At 33.2% G+C, this 24,177-nt stretch overlaps 2 protein-coding genes across 2 annotated transcripts; one reads left to right on the top strand and one right to left on the bottom strand.

The window, feature by feature from the left end:
* Window positions 1–477: 477 nt before the first annotated feature.
* On the top strand, window positions 478–1,735 carry EAF02_007521 (uncharacterized protein; the record flags this gene model as incomplete). The annotated part of the gene is given in 5 exon segments (XM_038903569.1): window positions 478–531; window positions 787–1,181; window positions 1,236–1,488; window positions 1,553–1,660; window positions 1,676–1,735. 5 exon segments carry the CDS (start codon window positions 478–480, stop codon window positions 1,733–1,735), a joined length of 870 nt encoding a protein of 289 aa, XP_038756383.1.
* Window positions 1,736–11,309: 9,574 nt separating this feature from the next.
* On the bottom strand, window positions 11,310–11,921 carry EAF02_007520 (uncharacterized protein; the record flags this gene model as incomplete). Its single annotated transcript, XM_038903568.1, has 1 exon — window positions 11,310–11,921. The coding sequence occupies one exon, from the start codon at window positions 11,919–11,921 to the stop codon at window positions 11,310–11,312; it is 612 nt and encodes a 203-aa protein (XP_038756382.1).
* Between the last annotated feature and the right edge of the window lie 12,256 nt (window positions 11,922–24,177).

Here is a 24,177-nt window from a genome sequence, read left to right as displayed (position 1 = left end):
TACTATCAATACACATTCAAATCCGATTGTTCAGGGGATCTTCAAATATAATAATTAGATATTCCAATCCGCACTATACTCCTATCGCTTCTATATCGAATATATATAAGTCGCTTCGGATTTGCTTAAATCCAAAGACTATTTGAATACTATTACAATATATTGTGTATCCGTAGTTAATACAATATTTGTAATTAATAGTTTATTCTGATTTATCAAAAAAGATTATATAATCTTTGGATAGGAATTGTCGCCATCACTCTTTGAAGGTTTGAGTTGCTTCTTCTTTGGTTAGTTCTTTCGTTGGATCCGCTCTACAGCCAATCGAGTAGTGCGGGTGGAGTAGCTTCGAGTGTTGAGTCTCTGGGATGAGAAGGCCTATTATTTTATAATAATGAACATATTTAAAACTTATAAATAATAATATATTAATAATGATAAAAATGGGTTTTAAAATATATATATCTAATAAAATAAATGAGATACATCGAAACTTCGACTGGAAAATCGGAATATATAAATTTTATGATTGTTTGTAATAGAAATCTGAAAATGTATTTTGATTATTAATAAAATAAAATGAAATTTATTTTTAGAATAATTTAATTCAATTTAATCTAATTCAAAACTTATCTTTTATTTTGACTCTAAATAGATTATAGAAAAAAAAAAGAGTATAGATTATAGATTTTAATTTTAATAGAAAAGAATATTTATATATATTGATATTCGAAATTATCTACGCTAAAATCCCCAATATCTTTCTTACTAATACTGGGAACACAGATAGCCAGAGCGGCCCACGACCGGAGTGTTGTCGCATTGTCCTCAAAAAATACCAATTCTATCGCATTCCTGAATGCGGGGGATGGACAGGTCATCGTAGTCGAGACCAAGCTCGTTAACGACGCATATAGCATTGGCAGTCCCAACTTTGGAGCCGGAGGCTTTCGAGCTACATCGATTGCACCTGTACTTGGCGAATTGATCCAAACGTATATTACTGACGCAAGCGGAAAAGTCTGGAAGCACACCTATATTCCTGGTCATGGATGGATGAGCAACGATGGCTGGAAAAGTAACTATGAAACGGGGCAATCTCGTCTCTCTGCGGGACAGTGGCAGGACAGCCAGGGAAGCGTGTACACTGCAACGAAAGCGTCGGGTGCAGTCTGTTACAGGTGGGTTTAAAGTCTGTTCTAATTAGATAATGTCTGAGCAAAAATTTGTAATAGTTACAGTAGCTATTTCAGAGATATCCCGCCCTCATGTCGAAACCTCATTACAAAGCCTGCGTTCGCTTCCGAACTATCTCACATATCAACTGCACAACCGACAAACAATGGGCTCAGCTCGGTAGTTCATTACGTAGGGCTATCCAGTGCAGGGGATCTACTTTATGCTAAGCAATGGTCAAAGAGCGATGGGACCAGCTACTTTACTCAACAAAAGCTTGGTGGAACATTAACATTCGTCGGAGAACCATTTGTAAGCCATTTTCACCAATGATGATACGAATATCACGTTATTGATACTTCGATTGTATTTCTAGATCACTCGTAAATCACATACAGAGTTCGACATTTGGGCTATTTCCAATACCACAAAATTATTCCACCGATCTTATATCGGTACTATGGACACCGGTACTTGGACAGAGGTAAGTTTTACGAAGATCCTATCATTTGAGATGCGCCTGACCATATATCTTGTCGTAGTGGGAGGATCTCGGTGAATACAACAGTCTCGCCAAGCCCGCGATAGCTTACGATGCAGCAAACAACACCCACATAATGACTCTTGATCCCAATAACGACAACAAATATAACTGTGAGGATTCATAATAAGTCTACTAAATCACTTATTAATATCTTACTAATTAAGAGATATCTTGATGACAAATATACATATAATCTGATCTTATATTATAAAACTATATTATTATATAGTTATATAATAGTATCTCTTATCAAATTGATTTATAATGGAATAGAATGAAATAGAATTAGTGTCACGGTGTGAGATCACGTGACATATTGGTCCCCTCGGAGGGGACCGAATTGGGCGCTCGCGCCGGAGCGCAAGTGAGCTAGGGCCCGATCGGGCTAGCTCGCTTAGCAAAATCCTGTATATCTTCAACTTGGAAGATCCTGTATCATAGCTCTTTGAGCTACGTCTTAATCCTCAATCTGAACCTATTACCCGAATCAGTATAACCTTGCCAGATTAGGGCAAAGTTATTAGAACCCTATCCCGCCCGCCTGCCCCGTGATAATTAGATGGAAGTTGTGACGACAACAGGTTCACGACATGATAGTAAATGAATCAATTATCGATACTAGAGAATAACAAATTATTGTATAAAGGGTGAACCTATAAAAGGCTTTTATAGATCCAAAGGGAACCAGAAGGGAACCAAGAGGAAACCAAAAGCGAAACAAGATTTGACCTGCCAGGTGAAGCAAATGGATAACTAATCTAAACCTAAGATCAGATCGTCACATCACCCCCCCTTTAAGAAACGATTTGCCCTCAAGTTTATTCTTATCCTTTCTTTTGTTTTTTTATTTCTAAAGATCTAGACTCCTTTTTTACCACCACTGTTTTCTCTACCTTCCTTATTGCCTTTTGCTTTCTTAAAGGTATAATCAGCAATTCATTCTTTTCTTCCTCGTTGTTATTGTTCTCCTTATTATCAGAAATATTAATTGAGGTGTTATATGCTCGTCGCAGGGAGTTTACCACAATTACACAAATTATTCGATTATGATACAGAATGTCGTTTATTATTTTTAAGGTGTACTATCCATCTTCCCTTTTTTTTTCTTTATCAAACCAGAAACTAATTATTTGATATAATTCATTATCTTGTTATTCATTACAAATGCTCTTGAACAGTATATATATATTATATTTTTATAATAAAAAGAGTTTATAAGAGAAACGGAAAAAAACAAAATGAGGAACTTTTTTTAAGAGGGCTTGTGTTCTCTTAATATTAGTAATAATAGGTTCTGGGAAGCAAACGCCACCTTACTAATGATTTTCGATTTTTCCAAATTGTTCGATGATTACTATATTTAATATATAATAAGCAGTAAGACCATCTGGGACAGCTTTTAGGAATCGGGTGAAGGCCATAGTTCCAATTATATTATCCTTTTATCTAATGCTACTTTGAACAAGCTGATCTAAGTATTTGCTTCTCTCATCCATAAGGCTATTTAGTCGCTTAATAGCAAGCTCAATGTTTTTCTGTAAACACTTACCACAAGTAACCATAGCCATGAAAATCGCATGCTTGGTTTGTAAGTCCTCCTTTGTTATATTCAGATATTTGTAAAGTTCCTCCTTCAACTTATAAGCCTATAATCTAGTAGCAAAGCTATCTAAACCGATACCAAGCTTTATAGCTTGTGTTTTGCTAAATTCGATTATTTCGGTTTACTAGAGCTTTAAGAGGTTTAAATGTAAGTCGATATATATGAGAATGTTGGTGAAATGAATAAAGTCGCTAGAGACAAGAGTAAAAGCAAATAAGTTTATAGGTAATAGAGTAGGTATTATAGCTTGTAATTGTTAGTCTAGTAGATTTTGCTTTTTGTAATCTGATATTAGATGCGAGCTAAAGGGTAAGGGGAATTGTAATAATATTGCCTAAGCTCGCTACTTAGGGGAGCGTATTGGAGAGCTAAAGACATTTTGTAAAGCTTAAAATATTACTAATATTTTTATTTCCGAATTGAATCGAAGAGTTGATTTGATTTAAATAAAGTTGATTTACAGAAATAAAGTGGAAAGCAAAATAAAAGTATAGAAAATTCAATAAAAAATAAATATAAAGTAAACGAATTCTTGTGATAATAGAAAAAGGTCTATGTATTAGATTACTTTTCTTAAGGTAAACTGGTTAGGTAAGACTGTTTTTTATTTATATCCATAGGGTTTTTACTTAATAGATTATTATAGTTGTTAATACCATTTTCCTAGTTCTTTATTCACTTTAATAAATTCTCAGGAGAACCTGTGGCATACAGGTATTGTGTATGGAATCTTCTAACTTTATAGGGTGCATATATCATATCTCTACAATAGTACCATATGGGATTGTTGTTATAGTCTACTCACCTTACCTTATAACAAACCTCTTTTCGAACAATCTTTGAGGCTAATATATCTTGGACCTCGAATTCAGTATCTATAGCGATTACAATTAGGAATAACAGATTGACTTTTTGACTAGGTACAGAATTATCTGATGCTTTTCGAAGTTTATCTGAAGAGAAGACTTTGTATATTTTTATATTGTTTAATAGATTAAGATAATAAAATAACCCTTCTTGGAAAGAATAATATAAGAACCAACTATCTACAGATCAAGCTTTTGATTAGATTTTTTAGTGATAAAGTTTTTTATAGTAATGAAAACTTTATCGCCAACCTTGAAATTAATAGTCTGTTTATGCTTATTGGTATCTTTTCTTTTCTTATTCTGAAACCTGAAGATGATTTTTTTAGCGATTTCCCAGGCTTTGTACATTTTGGAGGCAAAGTTTTGTACTTCTTTTTGAAAAAGATTCTTTTGGATGGTAGAAGCGGCAGGGGACCTATCCTAATCGAAAGAGGTGATAGGTCCATACCCGTTTTGAAGTTCAAATAGGGATATTCCTAGGCTTTTGTGTGGAAGAGTGAGTTGTGTATAGTTTATAATATACAAAAGCTCAAATCAGTTGTTCTGGTAGTAATTGACATAAGGATGCAGACGTTGATCTAAATATTGGTTTATGATTTCTGTTTGGCTATCCGTTTGAAAATAGTATATTATGGAAAGTTTTAGCTTAACACTCAAGATTCGGGTGAATTCTTTCTAAAAGAGAGATATGAATTGGGGGCCTTTATTGGAGGTTATAGTCTTTGGAGCACTCTTCCATCGATAGATATTGTTTAGATATATTATTGCTATATCTCTAGTATTAATAGTCTTATAGTATAATATAGAAATGGATTGTTTTGATAGTCTATCTACTATTATAAAGACATTATCGTAACCAAACTTATTAACAGGAAATATTTTGAAATCTATAGATATGTTTGCCCAGAGTCTTGAGGGTATAGGTAATGGCTGTAGGAATCCTGATATCTTATCTCTAGAAATATGGAAGTTGTAATAAATAATGTAATTGTTAATATACTAATCAATAAATTTCGATATACCTTTCCAGAAATATCTTTTCTGCAAGATCAACTTGATCTTAGTTTTTCCAGAATGTACTGAAGAGATTTGAATATAGGCTTCTTCTATAAGGCTGGTATATAAATAATCTATATCAAGGATAACAAGATGGTCTTTGTGTAAGATGAGATTGTTTCTTATAGAATATCCTTTTTTCAAGTATATTATTAAATTACATTCTGTTTATAGAAAAGGGTGATTTCAGTTGACTATCAGAATTCTATTTATCAAATCTATATCCTCAGTATTGAGAGCTAATAATTCTATTACCTCTTTTCCCTCTATACTAAATTTATTAATAATCCTTTTATCGAGAACTATATCTAATAGGAGAGTTTGAATACATTATTCTGAGCATTTAAACTCTTGATTTGCAATATTCTGTTCTCTACAATTTAAGGTGTTCGTAATAATATTACTAATTCCTAACCAATATATAATCTCAAACCAGAAATTCGATAGGGTTTCAGCCTATTTAGCTTACCTCTAATTCAAGATTCTTTTTATCATAAAATACTTTAATACTTTATGGTCGATATAGACTTTGATATAATAAGGCAAAGCGGTACACTCAATACACCATATCTTGAATACTTTCACAATAATAAATATCTTTTTGTTAAAGATAATGTAATTCATTTTTGCTGGAAGTATAGTCTTGATGAAGAAGATCACCAGGTACTATTGGTTATCTTCTTGGAACTGGGAGAGAACTCCACCAACCACTCCATTAGAGGTATTAGTTTCGATTATGGTCTGTTTTTTTGTGTAATAATATCTCAGAATAAGAGCATTCACCAGGTGTCTTTTCAATTCCTCAAAGCTAGTATTACAATTAGCATTCCATAAAAACTTGACATCTTTCTTAGTTAACTGGATAAAAGGTTTGACAATCCTATTAAAGTCTTAAATGAATCGATAGTAAAAATTGCAGAATCCAAGAAAGGACTGTACTCCTCGAACATTGATTAATAGCTTTCATTCCTTAATAACCTTAACCTTTTCAGAATCAACTTTTATACCGTTAGTATTAATAATGAAACCTAGGTATTTGGTTCTAGTAACTCCAAATTCACACTTATTTATATCAGCTTGAAGGCCAGCTTTCCGTAAGCAATCTAAAACTTGGATAATATATCGCTCATACTTTTCTTCATTCTCTAAGTAAATGAAGATATCGTCTAAGTAAACAGTATAAATAATATCGAGAAGATCAAACAAGACATCATTCATATATCTTTGATAAGTAACCAGACCATTAATCAAACCAAAAGATAAGACCTTACACTTGTATATGCCATACCGTATACGAAATGTAATAAGATCTTCTGAATCAGGATGCATTCGGATTCGATAAAAGGCTTAACGGATATTGAATTTGGTGAAAATCTTAGCTTTAAAAATACAAGCTAATGTTTTGTCAATAAGTGGTAGAGGGTATTTGTCTCTTTTGGTGATAGTGTTGAGATATCGATAATCTATATAGAATTGTAGTCCTCCATTAGGCTTAGTTATAAATAGGACTAGCGCTGCGAATAGGGAGGAACTGGCTTTTATAAAACCTTTTTTTAAATTATCTATAATATATTCCTTAACAACTAAAAGTTCTTTAGTTGATATGTTGTAGATTAGGCTTGTTTTTAAGATTATATCTTTTGGTATTTCAATATGGTGATTATAAGAAATGTGTTTAGGTAGCTTATTAGATATAGTTTTGGAGAAGATATCAATCCAATTATGGTAGACAGCAGGGATCCGAGAATGGAGTTCTTCGACTTTGGCAGATTCCATATTTCCTATGTGATCTTTAAGAATACTATCGATTTTATATATACTAATCCCAAAAACCGTATTATCACGACAATAAGTATATATCTTAAAGGCTTTGGTAGTGATAGTAGTAATATTTATTAAGTTATATAGAGAAGATTCAAAGAATTGGAATTAATAAGAATATGATTGAGAATAGCAGTCTTGATGCCTGTGGAGAGAATCAAAATGTTAGTTTTGGTATTTTCGAAAAGAACCGAAATTTCTTCATTCTTATATTATTCAATCAATCTTTCCATCTTCCTAAGATTATCTCTAATATCCCAATTGTGTCAATTAGTGAATTTAGTTTGAAATATAAAAGAAAGATTAATAGAATTGATATCAAAGAATTGATCTCTTCAATCAGCATTCATTTAATACTTTTCATAACTACAGATTTCAAGGGTTTCCAGAGAATTACAGAGAATATTGATTTTATTAGAGAAACTAAATATAACTAGCAGATTAACAGGCTATATAAGGGTATGGTTATAGAATTGAGGGATAATATTATAAGATTGAAGCTATCCATTATCTAAGATTATATCTCTTTTTATATTAATCAATAAGAATGGTGCTTGGAGAAAGATTCTATTATCTAGTCATAAAGTTAAATATATAGCTTGAGTAATAGAAGCCCCTGGCCGTTCGTCATAACCTTGAATATCAATATAGCAGTCCAAGATAAATATAGGAGTACTTGTACATTTGGAAATTTGTTATACAAACTAAGTATTGATAAGAAAATAAATACTAATATTAGTATTTATTAGAGCATAGTAATGGATTTGGAAACTATGAGTTTGTAGATAATAGATAATAGCAAAACTGTTATTTTCTATAAAACTTCTAAAATCAATATTCTTTATATATTAAAATCCTTAGATAAAGACTTTTCTAAAAACTAATCTTTTTCTGATTCGTATAAATCAGAATTAGAGATTTGTTCCAAATCTGATTAATCGTTTTAAATAAAAAGGTTTTCTTCCACTTCATCAACCTTATTAATCTTCATTAAATATTTGTAATCTTTACTCCAATTAGAAACACTATACATAAAGCATTTTCCTAGGGTTTTAGGAAAATGAGATTTCCGATTAAATAAAACTCCAGGAATTGTAAAACTCTCCCTAATGAATCCAATAAAAACAGTTTTTTTTTGATTTAATACCTTACTAGATTGTAAAGAATTTGAAAGTAATTTCTTTAAATATCGGAATATCTGTTTTGATATTATCGAGCTCCTTAAATAGCTAGCTCATATCCTTACATCTACATTGATTAAATAAAAAACATATCTTTGAAATTCAGAATAACTATCCATAATAATAACAATTACATTTTTTAATAATAGAAATATTTTCACAATTAGTTTTTTATAAAGGTTCTCTTCAGACTAATCTGATTCTATAGCCAGTTCTAGGAACTGAATATAGAATTGATAGAATATAGAGAGTTCTATTCTCAAGTTCCTAAATTCCTTAATTACTAATTTCAAGCAATTAAATACTAGATATATACCTTCAAAATAGTTTAGAGCATTTTCGAAGATTTGAAAATCTTTACATAACATTTTGAACTTTAGATATCTTTATACCTCGTTAATAGTCCATTTAAAAATTACTCTTACTTGCAAGTCTTTGTTCGAATAATAATTAACATTATCCAAGAATTTACCTTCAATAAGCAATCTCCATATTTCGAATATAAGATTAATCCTATCATTTAAGGGTTCCAGATCTTTTATCCTAATATTCAACCTTGTTTTAAGAGTAAGGAAAGCTACGGAACCATCACATATCTCAACTGAAAAAAAAATTCCTACAGGATTTTTAAAGGCATTTCTATACTATAAATAGGAATCCAATGAATTCAACACCATAGCCCATCCAACTACTCTTGAGCGATAGCGGCTTTTACTGCGCATTCCTTGTTCCAACAACTATTCCGAAAGTAGCTCCTAAAGCCTAACCATCATTATCATATTAGTACTAAAGAGATTCAAGAGATCCTATCTTAACAGATCTAAAGGAGAAGGATCGGAGTGATTGAATTCCATTCCTTTGTTATTCTCATATAACATATTTCCTATATCAATCTCCTATTCTTGATAAAGTTACTGATTTGGATTTTAGTTTTCCTTAAATTGTTAATATATTAATATATAGTGAGGAGGTATTATAAATTTAGTAATAATAGAATAATAAGGTCTTTTGCTTTTTATTTAATAACTTCAAAAGTATAACTTAAGCATAATATTTATTTTCGTTCAGGAATTTAGAAGAGTATAATATAAACAGATATTCTATTCTTTATAAATAATTCAGTGACTCAAAGAGTATAACTATAGATAGATATTTTGACCTTCTCAGAGAAATATTTTATCCTTTACAAAAATGCTAAGAGTTTATTATAATATGATAACAACAGATTCATAATATAATAGTAAATGAATCAATTATCAATACTAAAGAATAACAAACTACTATACAAAGAGTAAACCTATAAGAGGCTTTTATAGATTCGGAGGGGACCAGGAGGGGACCAAGAGGGGACCAAAAGCGAAGCGAGATTTGACCTGCCAGGTGGGGCAATGGATGACTAATCTAGGCCTGAGGCCAGATCGTCACAGAAGTATATGGGAAATATCGCTAAATTGATTGATTGTACTTTCTTTTTATTATATAAAATGATTCTATAAGATTCGATTTAAATCGATCTTATTTATAAGCATAGAAAATACTGGAATTTCATTATAAACTATATAAACCTAGGATATTCTTTAAAGAAAACCTAGAAAAAACAAGCAATTTCATCTCAACTCAGCCTAGCTCTTCTAAAATTGATTTCAATTCAACTATTATACCATATATTCGGTTCGTTCTTATAACTTCAACCGACTAGATCTTCCACTATTATTATAATAATAATTATTCTTATTATTATAAAAAGCTAACCTCCAAGAATAACTTCAAGCTCTATAATCCTCAGACCGGTTGGTCGCCTGGAAAAACGACCTGGACACCAACACTATACACAGAATGGTTGACCCAACCCACAATATCTGTGTATGACAATGGTGCTACACGTGATTCAGATGTCCATGTTTGGGGAATCAACAAGAATGGCAAACTATATTACTCCTAGCTTCGAAATGGGCAGTGGTGGCCTAGATCTAACTACTATTATGAGGTGATGGATGTTCCTGGAATTGTACCCAGTGTCAATACGGAAAGTTATCCAGGGGCTCAACGGGTATTGGTTCAGGACGAGTTAAAATGAACACTTGGAGAACATAGAACCAAATTATGAGCCAGCATTCCGAATATGAGATCAAATGCAATTGAATGGTGGATATTGTGGTAACATACTATCTGAATCTTATTTGGATCATGCATCATTGCTTTTGACATTTAAAAAGGCTCAGTTCTCTCGCCAAATATTTCCACGTTTGAACAAGGATCTCTCTCAAATTACTTTATCAGAACTATTTTGTTATTTCAATTGTCTTTCAAATTAACTCTGAGATTCGATCATTCGCATGTATTAGTTTTACATGGAAAAGAAGACACTACGGTTCGTGGAGTTCTCCTTCGATTCAAAGGATCATTTCTCTCCTCAATGACCCCACAGATACAATTGACAACTTGCTCTGGACTCGATAATCTCTCTGAGACTCAAAACTCTGTACACCAGACCCATTGACGTTGATGTACTTTGTTAAAAAGATTTCTTTACATTTTCTCTCAAGCCCATCTAGCACTAGACAATTTTCTTACTAGTAAAAGACTTCCTCAAGCACAACTATTCAAGAACGACAAGACGCCATATAAGTCCTGTTATTCGAAAAGAGTTGTTTCGTGTCGAAGTGGGCATAGTTCATTGGTCTTCACTGTCTGCCTGCGAATTCCCTCCAGTTCTTTCCAAAATATTCATGAGACGGGAAGAAATGAATCATTATGGTCAGGCATTAATATTCTGTTGCTAATGAAAGACAAATGAGAGAAAAACCAGTTTTTGATCACATATTCACATCTAATCACCCAGGTCACTGTTAGGATTCAAGGAGATCTGATAGATGTGCATTTCCTGACACTTGTGATGTAAAGTTGTGACCTGCTAGAATAGCCATGCATTATGACAAGAATAAACTCTGCCCAGGTGTAATATCGAGATTTTATGCATTCATTACATTATCCGAGTTACCCTTCGCATAACACATGTGCCCACTCAACTCAAACCACCAGTCAATACTGAGCCTCCATTACTGAGCCTCAAACTCTGCTTTATAAACTCCGCGAAGTCTACGACCATATGAGCTACCTCTTGTAACTTTAGCCTTGGCAACAGTTTCTCCTTGTTCATCGAACATGTGAGAAGTCATGTTCCATCTCTGAAAATTCAGTCCATGGACAAAGGCGGCTAACTTCATCTGGTAAAAGTCATCATCATTGAGTCCAATGATAACCTTGAAGTTCTTGATGTTGAAATTGTTCAGAACCTCAACCATCTTCTTCAGATTTGCGATTCTATTCTTGTAAACAGCACGTGATCGATGTTGTGCGGGCGCATAGAGTCGGATCTTGATGTCAAAGATGAATGTAGCATACATAGGCAATGCTTTAAGAAGCGATGGCATATTGACAATGAATCTTGTGTTAACAAAATCAAGGTCGATAATGAGCTGCTTAGTGTCACCAACCTGTTCGACGGCCATCGAATCGTGTTGATAAATGGCTTGAATGAGCTGCTCAGCCTTTTCCTTCTCGAGCTTCAAATTCTCTACTCGTTGCTTTTCTGCCAATACCTTATTCTCACTATAGACTGTTGCAGCCCGAGGAGCTTCGACTCTTCCGCGGTTGTTCTTGCAACCCATGATGAAGAGTGAAATTCGATGATGGGTTGAGAGGTTAGAATTTTAGTTGAAGAGATGCTGAAGGAAATGAAGAGATTTTTTTCTTCTTCAAATTGTTGGTTTCGAGTCTGTTGAAAATGTCAGAATCTTTGAGTATGTTGTTGATGGAAGTTTGGGTAGTAATCTGTAGTCTGAAGATGCTCCTTTATCTTAGACTTGATACGGCATATGTCTTAGTGACTTAAATCGCAGGATGTACAGCCGTATCGAGAACAGTTTTATCATCAAACTGAGCTGTAAGCCAGCTTTGAATGACCCGAAAATACAATGTCGTGGAGCTTTGATACGGCACATTGAAAAATAGATTTCAAGCTACAAGGGAAACTCGCTTTCGGAATTGAAACATCTCGTTTTCTTGCTTTTGTTGCATTTGATGTCAGGCAAGTGAAATGTTTGGGATGAAAATTGACAGAGGCGATCGACGAAGATATTGACTCTGAGAAGACAGCTAGAGATGCGAGAATGATGTTTCTTGATCCGCTTCAGATACGGAAAGATCTGCAGGTCAAACACCGACTTGTTGATATAAAGCCCTGCTCAGGCTTCTCTCTAGGACGGGAACATATTTATTCGATTAGATTGACCATTCTGGAGAAAGTGGAGACTTCAATTGCTCGGAAGTCTTCATCAATAAACACTAGCTCTATGAGACGACTTATGTAATTTCGCTGCACATCAGACTTATGAGTGCGATTCATGGGACCCTGGCCTTTTCATCTCTCTGTGACTGATATGCTAGCCGAAGCAAAATTTGTTAAGGCTTGTGTAATCAAGGAGAGTTAGAAACGTGATCTCGCAAGTGCCATCACACTGTCCAGAAAGATGCAAAAGCTGTTTGACTGAATTCATTTCAGATGCCGGATTACTCCAGCTAGACTCTCACTGGTGCATCTCTTACAGTCAAAGCACCACTTTTCAATCAATCCAAGTTTGTTTGGTGGCATGTATGTTTTTCACTGCGCTTAGGCGCCCTCCAAGCCCGGGTAGAACACCTGCGGCTCAACTATCGTGAATTTCTAATCGGTGTTCACAGCAGGCGCATCTTTGTGTCCGCTGAGATAACTGTGGAATGGCCGTCTCAATCGGCCTTGCGTGTTTGCTCATCGTAGAAAAATCAAACGGAGGAACCATAATAACACCGAAACACGAAACACTCAAGCACAGCATATATCTATACTCCCAATTAAACGTTTGATTTCGATCGAAAGGAATATTCTATAGGAAATCACAGCAACAAGATGGTTGTGCTCATGGAAAAGTGCTGCAACACATATGGTACCAAGCCAAGAATGACGAGGACAGATATAAGGCGGCTGAGATTGAGGAGCGGTGCGGATGCGATTCAGAAGATGTTTCATACCTGTGAATAAGGTTTTGAAGATGTACGTCGGTAGTATCACTATATCTTTTACGTCGCATTATGTAATTCTATCATGTTATATTCGATCCACCCGATAACACAACCATAAGCAACGAATTTTTTGGACCCAATTTCTGGCTGGCGTACAAACGCATTGAGTCTGTGGTACAGATGATAGTAATGGTGACATTAAAAATATAATTACTGGTGAAAAAAAAGGAGTCGGAAAAGATAATAGTCGCTTCTGTGGGGAATTCTCGAGCTGAGAGATTTCTTGGGGATTAATTGATATGGGGAAGGTGTTAATGGCTTGATTTGGACTCCATTATATGTGGAGGAGCATGTAATGAGTTATGCATATGTAATGGTAATCATCAATGGGAGCTTGGGAGTCTAAACTATAAAGAAAAGAAAACATAGGGGGAGGCCCGTGGATAATTATATATATAATCATGTAATTGTGCAGTAATACCAGATATCAAGGTAGATCGCTATCGCTATTTTATGCTCATACGTACGACGTATTATCTCATGCAAATTTATGTGTATTGTAAAAAGGATATCCGACTCATCCATATGAGTATCGGATTAACATTTAACAACTTCCATGATAAGGAAATATGGGGCGGCGAGGACCACGTTTGACAAATGTAAGCTATTTCTCGTAAGCTGTACTACACTGTACTTCAAGCCTCGCATCCTTCGACAATATACGTCATCTTCATGTCTATCACGGATTCACGGTACATACTCCAATCCGCTTACATGTCGTGTGATAACAGAGTTCAGAAACTTCTGTGTTGAATTCCAGAAGAAAAACTTAGTCATAGGTTCGAGTCTAAACGGCCGATTTGGTGGAACAGAATATCCAGTAATTCATATAACGTGGGGCCCCAACTTGAATTCTAGAATTGGCAATGTTTTACCTTTCCGTTCCCAGTTCTCCCCTCCTGTTCCTCTCCTATCCCGTTTCTATTGCGAGCTTCGTAAAAGTTTCACAAAACCGCTTTTCTTTCCTATTCTCAGTGATCGCAAGTCGACTATCTCGTCTAGACTGTGGGATGAGAAAAGAAGAAGTAGTTGAGGGTTGTGAAGAATCACGTGAACACTCCACACGTGATTTTCAACTGAATGATTGCTTTGAACCAGAACCGTTGTTCCTGTCCCTTTCAAGCTTTGTTACTCCTTTCCAATTCTGAGCTCAATTTGAACATTCCCTCTCCACTCCCGTCCTGTCAAAAAATCCTTTACGCTGTTTTTGCTCCTGATGGCGAGCGCCAGCAAGCCTCACCCGTCCCGGACCCCCAAAGGAGGATAGGTGAGACTTGGAGAAGATCAACATGAAAGCTTTATGGCCCATCACCGACCATACATTGTGTATGTCCATATAATTGACAGATGGATCTGCAGCACCCTGCCTGTTTCTTGGCTCGGCACTTGACACATGTAACTAACCGCAGATAAACCGACCCCTGGAAACATGCTATCGGAAATGACGGCGAATAAAGATCCACAGTAAACCAACGAATCTGAGGAATTTAAGCGATTGATTGATTGATTGATTGATTGATTTTATTAATGTCCATCTTCAGTCCAAAACTATATAGGACGGCTAGGCCCTAAGGACCTAACGGGTAACTTTTTAATTTACAATATTGAATATAATCTAATTAAGGAAATGAAAACAAATACTGAGGAACAATGCCCGCTTATTATATATATTGTATATAATAAGAAAATTTTGAAAATCAAGAAATTATAAGAAAGTCAAACCCTTTTCTTATTTTTTCAACTGCTTTTTTTTTATTCTTTTTTTCTCTTTTCTCTTTTATTATTATTCCTTTCTCTATTATTTCTTGTTCAAGAGTCTTTACTAGATGTTATGCCCTTATAGTGATTTTGATAATATTGATAAATTTGATAGTTAATTTGATATCTATCTTTGTATATAATAGGAATTATATAGTGATTTTGAATAATAGGATTTTCTTAAAGATTTCTTTTCTTTCTGTTTTATATATAAAATAGCTGATAAAAGATGTTGTAATATCTCAATATTGTTGTATATATATTTGTTATTAGTGAGTTTGAAACAATATAAGTAGGATTTGATATATCCGTAACCTAATTTGAGTTGAAAGAATGCGCTAGCAGTATTTCAAGTAGTTCTGTTTGGTAGCTTGATCTTGGAATCTATTTTCCATGGAAATAGCTTTGAGTAAGTTAATGGGAATTGATTTAATCTGAGTTCGTATTGATTGAGAGTATTAAATTATTGATTTGAGGTATATTCTTTAACAATCATATCTAATAGTCCAAAGCTTGTTTTATTCGAGGTAAGTCGTATTATGGTTGCTTCCTTGGCTAGCTTATCTGCTAGCTCATTTCCTTCAACTGAGGTGTGTCCAGGAATTCAATTTAATGAGATTTCAGCTCCTTTTGTTCTGATGACTTCTGCTGCTTTGATTGTTCTTATCTGGTTAGCTTGTTCTGAATAATCTGAAGGAGTTTTTAAACAATATAGATCAATTTGATTATCCGAATAGATTTTGAACTTTTGATTAGTATAAGCAATTGAACTAGTATATTCGATAGCTCTTGTAATTCCAAAAAGCTTTTCATTATATACTAATTGATTAATACCAATATTGCTTCGCTCTTAATATAGAATTCGATTATTTGATTGTATAGCCATTATACCTATCCCAATATCAATTCCCTTTTCAATAAAGAAGGCATCAGTGTAAATATAGATAATATCCTTATCTCTATATTTGAAAACAATATTGTAAAGAATAACAATATCTTCTTTTAATAAATTGCTAATATTAATTCGGAAAGAGGTTTCTTTTTTCTATAAAGGAAAATTAAAATGAATAATCTTTTCGAATAAGGAGGGGTTGAAGTTCTGATTTGTTGATTCTCTTATTCTATTCAGTTGAGTAGGTTTATATCATTTTCTCCGAGGAGTAGGGATTGTATCCAAATTGGCTTGATATTGAATTAGTGATGCTTTTTTGATATTGATTGGATGATTGATTGATTGATTGAATTTACGTCCACCTTCAGTCTAAGACTATATAGGACGGCTAGGCCCGATGGGCCTAACAGATAACTTTTTTGATTTACAATATTGGTTATAATCTTATTAGGAAAGTGAAAACAAATGCTGGGGAACAGTGCCCGCTCATTATATGTATTACATATAATAAGAAAATTCTGATGATTAAGAAATTGTAAGGAGGTCAAGCCTTTCTCTTATTTCTTTAATTGTTTCTTTTTCATTCTCTTTTTCTTTTTCCTTTTCTATTACTATTTCTTCCTTTATTACTTTTTATTCAAGAATCCTTGCTAGATGCTATGCCTTTGTAGTGATTTTGGTGATATTGATAAATTTGATAGCTAATTCGATATTTATTTTGGTATATAATAGAAATTGTATAGTGATTTTTGATAATGGTATATTCTGGAATATCTCTTTTCTTTCTGTTTTGTATATAGAATAATTAATCAGGAGGTGTTACAGTGTCTTAATATTACTATATATATATCTATTATTGGAGTAATTGAATCGATATAGATATAATTTGATATATCTGTAATCTAATTTCAATTGGAAAAATGCACTAGTAGTATTTCGACTAATTCCAATTGGTAGCTTAATTTTCGATTTGATTTTCTATGGAAATAGTTTTGAATAGGTTAATGCTGATTGATTAGATCTGAGTTTATATTGATTGAAAATTAAACTCCATTGATCGAGAGAGGATTCTTTGATTATTATTCCTAGTAATCCAAAACTGGTTTCATTTGAGGTGGATTGTATTGTAGTAGCCTCTTTTGCTAGTTTATCTGCTAGCTTGTTCTCTTTAACTGATATGTGCTCTGGTATTCAATTCAAGGATATTTCAGATCCTTTAGCTATAATGGCTTCGGCTGCCTTGATTGCTTGAATTTGGTATGCTTGGCCTGGGTAATCTGAGAGTGTTTTCAATCGAAGAAGGCTTGCTTGATTATTTGAATAAACCTTGAACTTCTTTCTACAACTAGCGATTGAGCTAGCATATTCGATGATTCGGGTGATTCTATATAGCTCTTTATTATAGACTAGTTGATTGCTTTTAATATTGATTTGTTCTTGATATGAAATCTAATCATTCGATTGTATTGATACTATCCCTATACCAATACCTATTCCCTTTTTAGTAGAAGAGGCATCTATATAAATGTAAATAGTATTTTGATCTCTGTGTTTAAGAATAATATTGTGGAGTATTGCTGTATTTTCTTTTGAAGCCTGACTAATATTAACTTTGAAAGGGATTTCCTTTTTCTATAGAGAGAAGTGAAAATGAATAATCTTTTCGAGAGAGAATGAATTAAATTTTTTAGCCCTTCGGAAGATACTTGGAGCCTTCAAAACCGCTCCAATTCTTCCAATGGAAGTCGAAGCAGGGCTAAAACCAGCAAAAACCCGGCTTGACTCTAATATCAGATAATATGCCTTTCGATTAGCTAAACTTTTACTCAATTATCCAATCAATACGGAAAAGGAATTATTAACCCAATATCAAAATAATCACGAATCGATATCCACTCCTTAAAGGAAACGATTTAAGTCTATCCAATTAAACAGAATTAAAGAATCAATATACAAAGACATCGAATATACTACACTTGAAAAGATTTCACACTTCAATTTCCCCCTATAGAAAAAGAATACTCTATATAAAGTCAATATTAGTAAGACCTCCAAAGAAAATACAATTATACTCTACAATATTATATTCAAACACAAAGACAAAAATACAATCTATATATATACCGATACCTCTTCCACTGAAAAAGGAATAAAAATAGAAGTGGGTATAGTTGTAATACAATCAAATGGTTATATACTATATCGAGAATGCAAAAATATCGAAATCAATTAACTGGTTTATAATGGAGAACTGTATAAAGTAATGAAAGCTATCGAATATGCTAGTTCCCTTATATACAAAAATCAAAAATACAAAATCTATTCAGATAATCAGGCTGGGTTTTATCAATTAAAAACCCCCTCAAATCACCCAAAGCAAGCATATCAAATACAAACTATAAAAGCTACTAAAGCAATTAAGACTGCAAAAGCCGAAATCTCTCTAAATTAGGTTCCAGGGCATACATCTGTATAGGGAAATGAGCTAGCAAACAAACTAGCAAAAGAAGCTACAGCAATACACTCTACCTCAAACGAAACCAGCTTTGGACTACTCGGCATAATAATAAAGGAATACAATACTAATCAATAACTTAATACTCTCAACTAATACAAATCCAAATCAAATCAATCCAATACAATCTATTCAAAACTCTTTCCATAGAAAATTGACTCAAAAATCAAACTTCCAAAAGGCACAAAACGAAATACTGCTAGTGCCTTCTTTCAACTCAAATTAGACTATGAATATATCAAGTCCTATTTACAGCGATTCAAGTTTTCCAACAATAAATATATCTACAACAATATCGAAACTGCTGCTTATCTTCTAATTAGATATCCGATATACAAAAAAGAAAAAAAAAAATCTTCAAAAACCTATCAATATCCCAAACCAACCTACAATTCCTGCTACATACGAAAATAAGCATCAAACTAGCAACCAAATTCATCAATACTACCAAAATTGCTACAAGGATCTGGTATCTAACTAGAGCCAAAACTTATAACGAAATAGTTGAAAAGGAAGATTCAATAAATGAAGGAGAGAGAATAATTAAAGAGCTAGAAGAAGAGATACAAGAAAAGAAAGAGAAAAGAGATAAAAGAAAAAAGAGAAAGAGATAAAATCCCCTTCAAAACCTATTGCATAGACTACATATAATAATAAACGTTATGCCCCAGTATTTGTTTTCACTTTCCTTATTATTTCATTCCCATTATATACTTCAAAAGTTATCCGCTAGCGCCCTTATGGCCTAGCCGTCTTATATAGTCATGGACTGAAGCGGGACAGTAAATTAAATCAATCAATCAATCAATTAAATTTTTTATCAATTGATTTCCTAATTCTATTGAGTTGAATTGGCTTGTATAGCTTTCTTTGAGGAGTGTTGATTGTTTCCCGATTAGTGTATTGATATGCTAGAGTAGCTTTTTTGATGTTGATTGGATATTTGAGTAAGAGTTTTGTTAATTGAAAAGTGTATTGTTTGATATTTAAGTTTAATTGAATATTTACTAGTTTTAATTCCGATTCGATTTTTATTGAAAGAATTGGAACGGTTTTGAAACTTCCTAGTATCTTTTGAAAAACTAGGTTTTAAAGAGCTTGTATTTTATCCTTACATTCTATAACAATATACATATTTGCGATCTTTAAGGTTACTTATTGCTTTCCATTCTTCTTATAAAATTGATTGATTATTATTTTGTAAATAAACTATATATCATTATTTCTATTCACTTTAGTTATTGATATAAGAAAAAGAACAACAAACAAGGAACGATTTACATATACTCCTTATTTATTTCCCCTGCCCCGGCAGGCTTAATCCTATTAAACCTTATAACCACAGGAGGCTCCCATCATACCGATAGCGATACATACCCCTAGCGCACCGAGCGGTTCCTCAACCCAAAAGGCGCTCCCCCCCCAAACAATCACCAACACTTTAGGGGTTGGTATACAGCCTCTATTAATTATAAGATTGCCTACAGACTCTGCCTTTAATGTAATCAAGGAACAATTTGAAAGGATTGATAAGATAAAGGGGGAGAGATGGGAGATAATTGAAGCATTTGTGGTGCTAGTAGATAAGCTTGCACAAGGGTTCCAAGGCCAACAATGCAAACTCGTTGCGAAGTTTAAGAGTATGATTATTTTTGCTCTGCTAGGAGTAATGGAGATTACCCTTGATTAAGGGAGAAAGTCTGTAATGGAGCAACTATAGTTAGAAAGCAATATGCAGAAAACCTATACTGATACACTGAAAACTCAGATAAGGTTTGAGGTAACAAGCCCCATTACAGGCTTTATTAATATAATACACTCTGCTTTTAGTGAAAATACAAACACTAATTGCTCGGGAGTATGCAAACTCAAAAAAGAAAATAATCAGATCGAGAAAACGATCTTTATAATAGTTGGCGGGGAAGCTTTGCTTTCAAAGACTAGCCTATTCTTATTAAGACTCAGAATAAAAAAGGCAGTTGCTGGAATCACATTAGCAGAAATCCCCTTTCTTCAGAGGAACAATACAGGCTGGACATTAAGATACAGCTTTAGTACTAGTCGAAAAGAGATCATGAAAACAGAAAATGTTGAGCGGGTATTTAAAACCCTTTATATAATAAGTATATATAGATTAGAAAAATGGTTTATGTATGCAGTCCTACAAATACCACACGATTTCTATTACATCAAAGGTGCTCCTGCTTTTATATCCACTAAGCTTATCAAAAAGGAAATCACAGCTCAAACCGGTAAGCAGTCAATCAATTACAGATTGGCACATAGCGGGATCAATCCGATCACTAAAAGAGCCACCTGAATTATTGGCTTTAATATTGTAATACCGCGATTTCGATTATTCAATAACAGCTTCTACTCGGTTCTTCTAGACAAACCCTGGGAAATTCAACTTTACAGTATTAACTATCTAGGGTATTATAACTCCTTTATCTGCAATAAAGCCTCAAGATACTCAACATACAATAAATTAAATACTGAGTATAAGGGTATATTTGTATATCAGTAATGTACTAGAGCAGTTCAATGTACTAATTGTCATGAGCCTTTCTGTGCTGGCTATTCCAATTGCCCAGTTGTTCCTAGAGTCTACACTAAACAACAGATCGTTTTGATTACAAAGGAATTGACTACAATTAGAGCTATTAGCAGAAAAGATTATGAAATGCTATATAGAGTAAATGTAAACAAAACGGATCATATCTTTAAACCATCTCTGTTTTTTAAAGTAACAATTACAGAAACCCTGGTCATTTTAGGAGCGAGGATTATAGTATATAAGAATGAACGCCTCAGCAAATGCCTACACAGACTTAGTACAAGTTTGCTGATCATATCAACTATGCTATGTATACGCTTAGCTTGTAGCCAAAGCTAGTGGAATCTTAATATAGAAGTTTTAGTAGAAAAAGTCTTTACTCCAATAGATCTGGAGATAAACGATGCAGAGATTTCTATAATAATAAATATTATATCTAAATCCTCTTTATAAATAATACAATCGATGAGTATATTCAAAGGAACAAAGGTTTTATTATTACTTGGGTGAATATAGACCGGGGATATACAAATCATATCATATTATTATAGCTAGTAATTGAAGCTCAACTAGATATAATCTGTTTATAGGAGCCAAGATTATATTAGAATTCAATTATGCAAAATCACAATACATATAATTGATATTAGCCAATCGATAATTGGAACCTTCAGGGAGACTTGGAGGAGAATGAATAAGGCCCTTGGATTATAATATATATATAAAAAGATATATACTTGAAAGTAGAACAAATAAATCAATTCGAAAACAGAGATCTACTCTAAATATGAGTCAATGAATACTCAATCCTGAATATTTACAGAGCTTTGTATATTTTGAATATTATTAATTATATTATATACTTGATTTTAAATGAGCGTATAATTATAGGAGGGGACTTTAATGCAAAGTATAAGCTGTAGGAACCGGGGGTGATCGCAGTTAATCAAGGGGCGCAGCTTGTAATATAGGCAAACAAACAGGGCATAAAGTTTATAGATACCCCAGGCATACCTATTCATATAAAAGGGCATATACTAGACCTAATCTTCTTTAATATATTATTCGCTTATATAAAGGTATTGAAAAAACTCTACTATGAATCTAATCATATTACTCAGATTATCAACCTAGTAAACCACGGAACAACAGAGTAGGATCAATATTACTACTGGATAAAGAAGACGGATCTGTTGAGATTAGATGGACTAATAGTCAATTAGCTAGCTTATCTCAGTAATATAGATATCCAGATCACAATCGAGATCGAGACCTATATTAGTAAGCTTGCAAAAGCGCTAGACAAGTCGATCCGAATGGTTGGCAAAATCAATCGAAAGGCAGGAAAAGCCTTGCCATAATAGATGGATGAGTGTAGAAAAGCTCATCGAGCATATATAGAAGTATGAAGGGAAACGGACTTGGAAAGAAAGACTCATGCTATACACTTTTTATAAAAAGTAATACAACAAGCCAAAAGATCCTATTAAGCTATACATCTAGATAGAGTTAAGAACGATAAAGAATTCTATCGAATTATGGAATGGCATAAATTGATCCCTGAAAGTAATACGAAATCCTTCTTTCTAATAATCGGTGAACAGGAGATCTATAATATAAGAAAAAAAGCGGACACTTTATTTATAGCGATTCTGGATTGATTTAAGACGGATGATAATTTTCCAAATAATTCACTATGCAATCAAATATATAAGGGGACCTTTCTCTGGAAAAAAACGATCTTGGTTGAAGAGGTAGAAAAGCATGTCATAAAAGTTTTGTGTATTGCATCAGAAGTGGATCGAGCTATTATATACCTTCTTAAGATATACTGGTTGAGTGTCAAGTCACTGATCCAGAAGATATTTGCATTATACCTAGTTCTAAATTATTATTCAGAAGGATAAAAGCTAGCAGAAATAATAATAATTCCCAAGGTAGGCAAGAAAGACAAAATGTCACCATGGTCATAGCAATCAATAACCCTAATCTTCTGTATCGAAAAAGATCTCGAATAGTATATAGTCAGCCAAATATTTTGGATAGCTCTGAGATATAAAGTAATCAGTCTACAATACTATAAAGCGCTTTCTAGAAGATTAGGGATAAATCTAATAGCTATCTTTATTTATAATATAAAGCTTATATTAATAATTAACAATATAGTTTTGATTATTACTATAAATATACAAAAAGCTTTTGATATTCTTTAAAACATCAACTTTTAAGCTGAATAATTAAACAAAAATAGCCAACTTCACTGTTCAAGCTGATAAACTTATTCCTTACAAACAGAAAAGTCAGAGTAAGATTTGAAGATATTATAACTGAGGAGTATCTAATAGTATACAATACCCCTCAGGGGTCCCCACTATTATCTATACTCTATATACTCTATTTTACTGAATTCCTTAATTAAGATACAAAATTCCATTTCGATTATATAGATAATATTGCGATCTATTACTTTTCCAAGTATTTCTTTATGAATACTAGGATCCTATAATAACAAATATAGCAGATTATCAAATAAGGTAAGGAAAACAGAATCCTATTCACTTTTAAAAAGTTTGAATTACTTTATATTATCAGACAACATAATATCATTAATTCATTATTGATAGTAAATCCAGATCTGATAATCACTTTAATACTGATTACAATAAGTGGAAACGTTCAGTCTACTCTAAGATAACTAGGCATCTTCTTTGATTACCAGCTTTTGTTCTTATAATACATTAAAACACATATAGTGAAAGCTATGAAAGTAGCCTTACATATCAAATCGATTGCCTATACTATATATGGGCCGCCAGCTTTCTCTCTAAGAAAAGCAGTGATCACCTGTATTCTCCCAGTAGCACTATTCGGCACAGAAGTATAGTATGCTGGTAAATATAAGCCTAGCTTAGGCCAAAGCGATTCAAGTATAAGTATAGGCATAAAAGGTCATTTCCATTACATTAATAGAGTAATTAATACTGCTATAAGAAAAGTGATCTCAATATACAAGACTATATCAATCACAGCTCTTATCAAAGAAACAGACCTGCTATCAGAAATAATCGCGTTAGAACATGCCAA

The sequence above is a fragment of the Botrytis sinoallii genome, assembly GCF_014898435.1.
Source record: "Botrytis sinoallii strain Bc 23 chromosome Unknown BSIN_013, whole genome shotgun sequence".
Classification (NCBI taxonomy): domain Eukaryota; kingdom Fungi; phylum Ascomycota; class Leotiomycetes; order Helotiales; family Sclerotiniaceae; genus Botrytis; species Botrytis sinoallii.
The sequence above is the reverse complement of the archived record's forward strand: the minus strand, read 5'-3'. Positions and strand labels throughout refer to the sequence as shown.